This window comes from Nicotiana tabacum, chromosome 6 (genome assembly GCF_000715075.1).
Source record: "Nicotiana tabacum cultivar K326 chromosome 6, ASM71507v2, whole genome shotgun sequence".
NCBI classification, from domain to species: domain Eukaryota; kingdom Viridiplantae; phylum Streptophyta; class Magnoliopsida; order Solanales; family Solanaceae; genus Nicotiana; species Nicotiana tabacum.
The window spans coordinates 32,156,062-32,167,825 of NC_134085.1; the positions used below are offsets into that span (position 1 = coordinate 32,156,062).

The window sequence follows — 11,764 nt, forward strand, 5'->3', positions numbered from 1 at the left end:
GTAGGAGTACGGGCATGGAGTCAAAGCCAATAGGCATGTGCAAAAGAGAGCAGGTGGTTGTAACTAAGTGTGAGGTACCCGCACAAGGGATCATACCTGGGAGAAGTCTGAGTATCCCATGAGCTGCTAATTCTTCAGCCTTTGGCCTACCAGGGAGTCTCTTTTACCCTCTTGTTATTTTCAGTGTGCATTGAGGATATTGCACAATTTTAAGTGTGGGGTAAGGAGATTGTTTGGGTGAGATTTTGTGCTATCTTATCTTAGTTGTAGTACTCATTTTTAGTGTAGTAGTTTTTGTCAAAAAAAAAAAGAAGAAAATTGGACTTTTCCCGACGAAGGATCTCCTAGACAGCTTTCTTGAGGGACTTAAGTCTAAAGAAAAAGGACAAAAAAAATTTCTTTGTAGGTAGTGTAGCAATTTTCCCTTGGCTTTTCTTTGTGCAGCGGTTCTTTTTCAAGGGTTTTGTTTGAACCGGGTATAGTTAGTTTTTATTTTTTTTTAGAACTTGGAAAACTTGTGCTATGCTTTAAATTGAAGCAATATCTTCTAACTTTGTTATGCCTTGAGAATAGTGAGTACTTTGGTGGTGACGCTTAGGCTCAGTTTTTTACTCTTGTATAAGTACCTTAAATTGTACGATCTTAACTTTGCTTAACTGTTTTGACTAGAGTGTCTTGATGAGTCCAATCCTGAGTGAGTTATGTGCCATGTGTGTGTAAAATTTTGTATTATTCTGTGCATTGCATTTGATGTCTAGAACTTTCCCCATGTGTTTGCAAAGTGAAATAGTAGTTTTGTTCAGTCTTGGAAGTGATATAGGCATTTCTTTGTTGAGCCATATATATATTTTACCCGCCTAATTGTTATGTATCATAATTAACCTCTTTGAGTCTATAATCCTATTTCTTTGGCAACCACATTATAAGCCTTTCCCATTTGTTTGAATTAACCATCTATTTGAACCTTTTCACCTCTCATGAGCACTTGAATTGTTATGAACTTTGTAAAAGTTAAAGTGTGGGGTGCTTGGTTTGGCTTTTGAGTGGAACTAATGAAATAAGGAGAAAGGTGCACTGTTTCGAAAAAGTTAGAGCCACATAAATTGAAAAGAAAAAATAGTTGTATTGCTGTGAAAAGAATTCTTTGATAGTGGTGACTCTTGATGTAATTGTGCTTAAAGAAGTGGGGAGTTAATGTATATTGATGTGAAGGTGGAGTTATGGTTTGACATAAGTGTGGGGTTTTCAAAATTAAAGTGTATGTATTAAAGTGCTTAGGGAAGTGTAGTCACTATTATATTTAAATGTAACCTACCCGTCCCGCAGCCTACATTACAGCCAAATAAAGTCCTACTTGATCTTAGACTGAATGAGCTCGATTAGTAGAGTAGTACACTACGAGCAAGCCTATGGTGCATCTTTTGTGGCATATAAATGTTATTTCTGAGAGTGAGTGAATTCTTTCTATCTTGAGTTCCTAAGTGTTCTTAAATTTTATTGTGTAGAACTACTCTATTTTGTTGTGTGAGGGCACTTGATTCATGAAGGAAATGTAATGTCATTGACCTCGATGTTAGAGTAAGTGAGTGAGTTGTGAATAATAGGTGGTACTTGTGAGTCAAATCTTGAGGTTAAGATGTTACACTCTTGTGCTTAGTCTATTTTAAATATTCTTGGTGTGATGAATTAGGAGAATTGCTTAAAAAGGTTGTGTCTATATAAAGTGTAGTTTGATTGCTCGAGGACGAGCAATGGTTTAAGTGTGGGGTGTTGATGATCGGCTATAATTGTGTATTTTAGTCGCTTATTACACTCTAAGTTACTGTACATTAATTGAGTTTGAGCTTTAATCGCTAGTGTTTTGCACTAATATGTGTTTTATGCCTTGTAGGAGTGATTTCGATCTATGTAGGCGTTATGGAATGAATTCAAGTGATTTTGAGATTTGAAGTCTGAGTAAAAGCCCAAGACATTAAGCCGGGATCGTGTTCGGAGGTCGTGTACCAAGTCCGGATGTTAAAAGAGGATGAAATAAGTTCACTCTGAAAAAATTACACTGCCGCGCTGCAAGGCGCGGCGCAGCAGTGTAAAAATGCCGCCTGATGCGAAAAGTTGAGGCTGCTAATAAACTCCATTAGCGCGCCGCAGGGTGCGGCGCGGCTGTACAACATTTATAGAGCCAGAGTCCTATTTCGCACGGGAGAAGGTGTTTTTGTCTGGGTCCAACCCTACTTGGTATAAATACATATAAAAACGTTATTTTGAGGACTTTTGACAGATCTTAGACCTAGGGACACACTTTAGACGTAAGGAGAAAAAACCAATTAAAACTAATTACCCTTACCTACCCACCCATCCCAACTTCTTTTACCCATTTGACTTAGTTTAACTTGATTTGGCTTGGCTTCACTTAAATTGACTTGGCTTGGCTTGGCTTGATTTGGTTTGGGTTAGCTTGGTTTGCCTTGAATTGGCATGGCTCATAGTAGTAACTTAATTTGATTTCATTTCGCTGGATTTAAAAAAATGGGTAGGAAAAAAGGCAACGGGTAGGGGCGGGTAAATATTTTCCGCCCCATGGGTATTTCCTAAACTTTCTCTTCTTAAAAGGTGCATGTTCGTGAAGAAATGAGTGTGTTAATTCCAACAGAATCCTAGAAGTATTATAAATACCCGAATCATCTCCAAAACGAAATACAAGTTCAGATTTTCATCTCTTTCTGTTCTACTTACTTCTACCACTCACGAATATTCTGTTATTGTAGGAAATTCGAGTTAATTGCTGAAACTCGAATTTCAGTGGCTTTGTAAAATCCTAGAGAAATTCTGCTATTATCCCCGCAACAACCAAATGGGAAGCTTAAATTCCTTAAGGATAGTAATTACACTATCGAAGCCGGATTATTTCATCCCCATATTTTGCTATTTTGCTAACATACTGGAGATGATCCTTGAGTATTATCATGTCAATTCGGTTTATTACTATTATACAAAATAATATGAACTGTCCGAACAGAACATTATTTAAGCTAGATCAATGACCCAAGGAAAAAAGTACGCGAAAATTGGAGCGATCATAATGGGATGTGGTTCCATTATTACTATATTATATTCTTGGAAGAAATTCTGAATGAACCTGATTTATAATTGTTCAGTAAAAATAAACCATAATTTTAAAATTAAGCAAAATTTTACCCTTTTTTCATGCAAAAACAAAGTTTAAACAAAAATACCCCCAACTAAAATCCGAAAAAATCCAACATATATTCAAACTTTTTACATATGAAAATCATAATGTGCTGAAATTTATAATATACTGAAATTTTAAAATAATATGTTGAGATTTCATATGTCGGAGTTCCATTTCCAGCATCATATGCTGAATCTTTTTCGTTTCGGTTAAGAGGCATTTTTATCCAAATTTTTTCTCCACATCAAATAATAGTTATTATTCAATCGCTTCACAAACATTAACTATTTTCAATTACCAATCCAAAAACCGAGAGCCTACACTATTTCGACATTCTTTTTTGCTTCTTTGGGGTGGGCCTAATATTTTATTCAAATGATCGAATCAACATATGAAGTGCAAAACATGAACATCCTCCCCACTAATTACGTCAATACTGGCCACAGCTATAATAATGAATAGCTCGCGAATTAAGAGAATCTTCAACAAACAGGACAATATACGAGCACGGAAATTTACAATGAAGAAAAGTCAGTCACGCACAACCAAGCCAGGCTCAGTTACTGAACTAATGGAGTCTGATCTCCAACTATCGGCAATATCACAAGGTGCTCCACAAGTCCAAAACCCAAAGAGTTCAGTAAAAAGACTACAGTCGCAGTACAAGGATAACACAGCAATACCGCTAGAGAGAGCTTATTATCTAGAGTAATAATAGCCATCATCGAAGCTACAGCTTCTACTCCAGCTCCTGCTCCTGCTCCTGCTCCTACTCCTTACTGGGCTTCTGCTCCTAGAGCCATAAGGAGATCTTGAGCAAGACCTCTCTCTGTACCAGAAAGCATACACGGACATATCAGTACAGCACAGGTTATATATTTGTCCAACCACCATCAAAAGGAAAACCATATTGCTAAGCTAGGAATCATGGTTGTCACTACCTTGAGTAATATCTTCTCCTGGGAGGCGGCGAATAGTAGTCAGGGCTTCGAGAATAAGTCCGAGCATACCGCGGTGATCGAGAATAGGACCGCCTATACCGTGGAGATCGAGAATACGAGAGCTGGGAACTTCCCCGACCCCTGAAGAAAAGGGTTTTACCCATTAGGATGAACGGTAATCAAAATCAACAATTTCCAGAATCTAAACTGACACAAAGCTGACAGAGTGATCAATCAAGCTGAATATTGACAAGTGTCATGGTCATCCAACAGTAGATCAGGCAAGGAATGATTTACCTCGAATGCTCTCTCGCTCTCATCTCTGAAGGCTTCTTCCTGTTTTCCTCGGCAAACACAACAGTGATCTCCCGCCCAAGTAGAACCTGGCCATCCATCTCATATTTGGCATCTGCAGCATCAGCAGGGTCCAAGTACTGCACAAAACCAAAGCCACGTGGCTCCCTGGCAGCATTTGACATGAATGGAGTCAAGAGACATATAAGCAGACAGAGATATGGTTAACCATTGCATAATATTTGCAAAAAGCATGTATCTGCCAAAAACCAAACACACAGTTCTGTTCCACCTCAAGCAAAAAGATAATAACCTTTTTGGATGGTCACACAATAGGAATTCAAGGAAAGCAATTTCATGACTGCTAACCTTGTGAGAAACAATGTTTTTAGACTTCAAATCCTTCAACACTTGAATATCTTCATAATTGTATTCATACCCAACTTCCTTCAATCTTCATGTACATTATGATCAACTTGACATAACTCTTATTACTTCACTCGTGTCTTCAACACTTTCAATGAGAAAACCAGATAGACATAAAATAACTGATGGAAAAAATAAAGACCCAAGCATACAAACAAGGCCAGGCAATCAGTCCACATTCTCTTCGTCATGTGTGCATCACCGTTAGAGAGTAGGTTTTCATTCAGCAAAGCAATCATGAACTGACACAATTAAGGTAAAGCTTACCCAGTGTAATAATCTCGTGGCAAATAAATATCCTTAATGGGACCAAACTCGCCAAACGGCCCTCGAAGATCTTCAGGCCTGTGAAACATATATCATTGTGAATATTTCAAACAAATGATAAAGAGTTAAGTTTTCTGGTTAAGATAAAATTAAAATATGAACCATAATATGCACAAGCTGTACTTCAAAAATAAAAAGGATTGGACAATGCAATCCGAGCGCAGTAACATATTCTGAAACCAGACCATAAAATGAATCAGGAGGTAAAGCTGAGGTCATGCAATCGACAAGCCAACCATATGACTCACAACTGGATAATCACTTTAGAATTATGTCATTTCTCAATTACGTCATCTGCTCACTACTCTATTTTTATCTCCATGACTAATCGCTTAACTTCCCTTTCTCTTGCCCTTCATGCTTTTTATACCTCTAGAAAGTACTATGAACAAACAACAAATCAGCTGGTGAAAATGGCCAAAACCTTTTTAGATGTTTTAACTCTCACATAGAGTATTCGTTTTCTCATTGTGCTTATTGGCAGACTAATGTGGGCACAATTTTTAGAACAAGTGATTATTCCAATAGTTGATGGTTCAAACACTGGCGAGGTCTAAGAGAAGGCTGTTTAAGTACCTATCATCTACCATTAAGTTCAAGGTAGTGCAGTCATAATCTAGATACAGAGACAGAAAATATAGGACTTCTGACAGAATTCTTCTTCAGATAATACCGCATTACTGATGCTAAATTTAGCTTTAAGCCACAATATCTTACCAATAAGTGCGAGGAAAATAAAGGCAGAGAGGAGTGAACAAACAGGAAAGCATATGATTAGAAAGAACTCTCTCCACGAATAAAAACCTCACATCCAGCACAACAAAGAAGGAGACAGGAGCAGTTATGTAGACATTTCCACCTTTTAGTATGAAATAAAATTGTGCATAACCAAAAGAGAAAAGTTGATAATAGTGAAAGATAATAGTTTGACAAACCCGATTATTACATATCCGTAACCATTGATGGATTTTGGAGATGCAAGTCCAAAACTAGTCCCCTTCTAAGGAAGAAAAAAAATGAGATTAATCCGGAGAATGGCATGGCTACTCGGTGTACAAAGCATCCCGTATTTACGCAGACTCCCGGGAAAAGGCTGCACTCCTAGGGGGCGTGATGTAGACAGCCTACCCTAATGCAAGCATTAGTGGCTACTTCCACGGCTCGAACCCATCACTATAGGTCACACGAAGACAACTTTACCGTTGCTCCAAGGTTCCCTTCAAGGAAAAACTATGTTGGATTATGCATTTCTATACCCCTTCCCACAATACTTGACCAATAATCTATGTCACATGGGCTCTCCAAAACAGCTAACCCGTGTCGGATCCTCCAACACACCCATCGACACCTCACAACATAGCCAATCATATACTACCTCACAAAATATTTAGTCATAAATACGACAACATAGAGTTTGCAAATCCCACAATAATGTATTTGTGAATAAGAAGATCCAGTGCCACAATCTATGGGATCAGAGAACTTATGCAGACCTTGTATGAGCAATTATAATCCATAGATTACTTGCAGCTGCAACAACCATGCTTTTATCCATATAATAAGGAGCATTTCCATCATGATATTAAAACATGCCATTTTTCTAGTTAACAGCAGTATATGTTACAGAGACTGACTACTCCTCAGTTCCAATTCCCAAGATAGTTGCCGTGAAGTATATGAATCCTCACCATCCATGTCACTCCATGCAGACCCATCTCCATCCAAATTCAGAAATTCAGGTTCTTTGACACTGAAAGTTCTTCACATTTTCTACTAACATATATTAATCTCTAACAAGACCATAAGGAGCTCATTCTCTCAATTAATCACATTTTCTTAATTTCTTCCTATCTGCTAGTAGCTGCACTTTCTTTTTCTCTTCTCTCCCTAGCTCTTCCCCAACCGCCACCCCCAAACCCAAAAATGAAAAAAGGAATGTTCTCATTTGGAGATTAGATAACATATGAAAGTATCAATGGTTCCAACTTATGAGACAGAGGATGCCATCTGAACTAACCTGCAATCACGGCAAAGGTTGCGAACCAAGAGACTAGTAGGGGGATCACTCAGACGACCACCATAGCGACCCCTCGGGCTAGGGCTACGACATCTCTTGCTGTAACCTCTGTGTGGACTAGGACTGTAGCTGCAGCTTCTTCCCCCTCATACTTTCACCTGTCTGCAAACTCAGACATTACAAACAACCAAAACTAACAGGAAATAATAAAACAAGGACCAAAATACATTTTTTCCTTCTTCCTATTGCATTTTTCTCTTTCTTTTTTCTGGAAAGAAATTCTTCAACACCATACTCTAGCCAAAAACAGATGGAGATACTTCCCATAATATAAATCCTTATAAATCAATGAAATTCACTATTCACCACATCCCAGAAATTTATTCAAGAAAATAATACAGAAGACAAAAGCTAAAGATTTGACCCTATAACCCAAGGAAAAAACAAAGAACCAAATGGATTGAAAACACTGCTCTTTGTTCCATCTTTTTCACAAAATTTTCTTTGGAGAGTCAAAAATGAAATTTTCTTACAGCATGTTTCCTCAATTATATTTTGTAAATATCTAAAACTTCTACACAGTTTCGGAATACACATATGTTATTCTGATAAATATAACAAATATATTGCAAGGTGAATCCGCAAAACAGAAAAAAAGATCATTTAAATTATAATAACAATTATAACCAATTTATACATTTCCTTATATTCTGAAAAAAACTAGTTTACATTAACCTTTACATATTTTTTCCGAATTTACAAATTTTATACATATAAAATCAATAAATAAGGCCTGTAATCGAACCGAAAACCAGAATATTGGCCTTCCAGCCCGATATAATATTCTTTTCGCACAACGAGGTAGAAAAAAAAATCATATCGATAACCGATAACAAATGTACGAAAAGAATTGCAATGAATACTAGAAAGCAAAGAAAAAACTCGGCTAGCCATAAGAAAAAGTTCTAAGAATTGATACAATAAACCGAACATAATAATTATTGACAAAACGAAAATGATTATTTATTGAGAAATAGTACCTGGTATGTTGAGATCGGTTTTTTTCACAGATGCTTTTTCCTGTTTGTGTTAACAAAGAAAGAAATTTCGAGGATTCTCTCTCTCATTATATACATCTTGTTTAGAAGCGGTTATCGTCTGCCTCCAGAAGCTTCTACGCTTGGGTTGCTGGGCTTGCTATATAGATCGTTGGGTCAGAATTGGAGGGAGCCCAATTTGCAATTTTAGCCTCATTGGCCCAAACAGAGCCCAAACTTTTCAGCCCTCATGGGCCGTACTACCATTTGCAACTTGAGGGAGTGCACAAATAGCCCAAATAAGCTTTTAAGTTTAGTCGCATCTTTAAACCTTTAAATTGCACGGGGAGCCCTATTTAGCCGCCACCATTTAATCTATACCCATTTTTTAAAAATTTTTTAACTTGTACCCACTTTTTAAATAATTTCAGACCTCTTTCTCATCCTTTTTCTCCTTCTTGTCTTCTTCTTCTTCTTCTTTCTTCTTCTTCTAAGGAAATGAATAACATAAATCCTAATTCTCATAGTCATAGGGATGAACTTTCTGTTGATGTTGGTGCTGCTATGTCCAGTAATTATAATATTGTCAACGTTCAACAACTGAAAGCTGACCATTTTAGCTTTCTCCCATTTAGAAGAAATTTTGATGAGGTAATATTCTGCTCCTATTTTTATTTTTTTAATAAATCTCTTCTCTGCCAGTATTTCTTCAGATAATGACCATTTGCTTTTTTTGTTCAGAATCATATAAAAATCTTTGAAGCTAAATAAAATGAAAAGAGAATTTTTATAATTTGCCTTTTTTTGCATATTGAACCAAACTATTGATATTCTTGTGGATGTATAGTCTTATTATAAGAGCTTCTAAGAATGCTAAAGTTCAGCAAATATAATCAAACTAGTAAATTTGTCGCGCTTCGCATGATTATGAAAGATTTATGTGGTGATCTTTTACTAATATTCAAATGTTTAACAAACCAATAAATAGGTTGGGAAGAGCTAATTTATAACCTTCTCGTTCTTACATATTAAGTATGAATTATAAAGGAAAGGATAAAGATAAAGGAGAATACTTCATTTATTTGTTTCATTCATTGTTTACCTTGAAAATGGTAATTACAATTAGATTTGATTTTGTGGTTCTAAAAATACGTGATTTATTTTTATGCTAGTTGTTAGGCAGCAGATGCTAAGTGTGAGACTAGAAAATAAGATAAGAACTCGAAAGCAGTATGTTTAAGCAAACCGAGTGGATGAGAATGGGGGCCTCGAGCCAGGTTATACGGGGCCTCGAGCCAGGTTATACGGGGCCTCGAAGTCGATCTAGGTTCGGAGCTGTGGACGGCTGATGAAGGGCTAACAGTATTGAGAGCTTTGATGAGGGCTCTTTATGACCAATAATGAGCAATAAATGAAGAACAATCAATAGAACACAATAAATGTAAGCAATAAATGTAAATAATAGAATTAAGAGAGAATGTGTTAGAGAGTAGAGAATGTTCTTGTATTGAATGTTGTAAGTGATATTATGTGTGCTACAAAATGACAAGGGTCTCCTTTATATATGAGAGGGAATTCCAACATAGTACAAACGCATTTATTACAAGGATTTGAGGCTGGTACAGCCATTTAATGCCACGGTACGAGCTTTAACTAGCCTAATAGACTTGGTCAGCTTTAGTCACGTACCTTGGAAACTTCCCGTTAGTCCATCATAGTCGTTGAATTGCACTGCCTCGAGGTCGATCATTGAGAACCCTCGGGGTCGAACCCCGAGCTGAACTTCGAGCCTTCTAGGGGCGGTCTTTACGAGGTGCCTCAACGATCATAAAATCGAACCCTCTGATTTTTACCGTATACAGATAGTCCCTACGTTTCTTAGATTAAAATGATAAGAAATGATTTTGACACTGATCTCCTTGAGCCACTCGTGATGACATCATGCTAATATCACTGCTAATCCGTCTCCCCAAAACCATTGATTGCGCCTGTCGATACGTTTCCTAAAGGCATCGATTGCGCCGTCGGTTACACTGGCACCTTTCTATAAATGGAAGCTTTCTTGAACCAAAACTTCATTCAGTCATTCTTCAACAACCTTTGTGAGCACGTGATTTTTGTTTACACGACAATTACTCCAAAAGAAATCAAAATAATAACAAATGGCTTTGCCATACAATTTTTGGAATTTGCATGGCATTTTTGTTAGCTATTTGCGGTTTTGTCCGTGTCCATTTAGTCTTGTCCAACAAAAATACAAAAAAATATGTGTCGAGTGTAAGTTTAGGATATTATTCTACTATTAGGAATTAATCGAACCATAATTCGGTTATTAAAAGGAAAATAAAAAAAATGCAGCTTTTATGCTATTTCTTTTCGTCACTAAGTGATTTTATTTGGATGTCCGGTGTGAGTGATAATTATTTGAGTATTAGTTAATATTTGTGTGATGTTAGTTCTTTTTCAATTTAATAGGAATTTTATTTTTTATTTTTATATATATACCAAAAATTAAAAGAAGGAAAAAGAGAATAAGTTAAAAACAGAATTGGGCCAGTAAGTCGGACCAAAAATCAGGCCCAAACTCACTAACCCAGTCCGGCCCCAGGCACAAGGGAAAACGATGCTGTTTTTGGGCACCCCTATCTGAACCGTTGGTCAAACGGATCCAACGGTCCAGCTCGGGCCAGTCATTAATCCAAACGGTGTCGTCTCTTTAAGGCAAGAGATCATGGCCGTTGATCGCCAATGATCCAACGGCCAGCAATTCAATCCCTGTCCCGTATATAAACCCTTCCCCTTTACCCCGCGCCCTAAGCCAAAGACCCCCCCTCGATTCGTCTCTTTCACGGACCCAAACCCTCGGAACCCTAGCGCCGCCCCCCTTTTCCCTCACCATAAACCAGGCGGCATGGACGCCGGTGACTACCACCTTAACACCCTAGATGCACCTCACCACCCTGAATCCAAATCCACCAACCGCTTAGTTCGAATCAGTCCCTAGGTTCTCGAATCTTCATTTGAAGATTTGAGCAGAACTTTGATCCACACCGATCTACCCTAGATTCATACCAGGCACTCCCCTGACCTCCCTCGTGACCAAACTAGGCTTGGTTTGGTCCGAATCTAACCAGGGAAACATAAATCCCAAATCTGCCCTTAGGAACCCTAGAAGTCCTGATGTCCGATCTGTGTCTCATTTGAACCAGAAGATTAGGGTCTAATGGACCTTAATCGAAGTGTTCTCCGTTGAGAACACTCCGATTAAAGTCCGTTCAACCCCAAGAAAGATCGATTCAAATCTGGGTTAGGGTTTTCTGATTTTTCAAGCCTATAAGGTATTTTTACTTTCTTTTTCTTTATCAGTTCATTTTTTTGTTGTAGTTAAAGGTCTGTTCATATGTCCAAACGTTTAGTTGATTTATTTTTGAATTTTTGTTAACTGTTCTATCCACTTTGCCCAGATTTCTGTATTTGGTCAAGTTTCTCTGCATTTACTGATCGTGTGTATGTGTGTAAGCTGTACAATCAA

At 37.5% G+C, this 11,764-nt stretch overlaps 1 protein-coding gene across 1 annotated transcript; it reads right to left on the reverse strand.

The window, feature by feature from the left end:
• Positions 1–3,639: 3,639 nt before the first annotated feature.
• LOC107809179 (serine/arginine-rich SC35-like splicing factor SCL30A) lies at positions 3,640–7,522 on the reverse strand. The gene is made up of 6 exons (XM_075255265.1): positions 7,423–7,522; positions 7,196–7,340; positions 5,119–5,196; positions 4,429–4,593; positions 4,132–4,272; positions 3,640–4,019 (listed from the first exon to the last, which is right to left on the reverse strand). The coding sequence occupies exons 1-6, from the start codon at positions 7,520–7,522 to the stop codon at positions 3,890–3,892; spliced, it is 759 nt and encodes a 252-aa protein (XP_075111366.1). The 3' UTR covers positions 3,640–3,889.
• Between the last annotated feature and the right edge of the window lie 4,242 nt (positions 7,523–11,764).

Coding starts and splice junctions, on each gene's coding strand:
- LOC107809179 (XM_075255265.1), bottom strand. CDS start 7,522: ATGGGAAGTATCTCCATCTGTTTTTGGCTAGAGTATGGTGTTGAAGAA. Junction 4,594..5,118: donor CCACGAGATTATTACACTGG/GTAAGCTTTACC, acceptor AAATGCTGCCAG/GGAGCCACGTGGCTTTGGTT. Junction 4,020..4,131: donor AGGAGAAGATATTACTCAAG/GTAGTGACAACC, acceptor TTTCTGGTACAG/AGAGAGGTCTTGCTCAAGAT.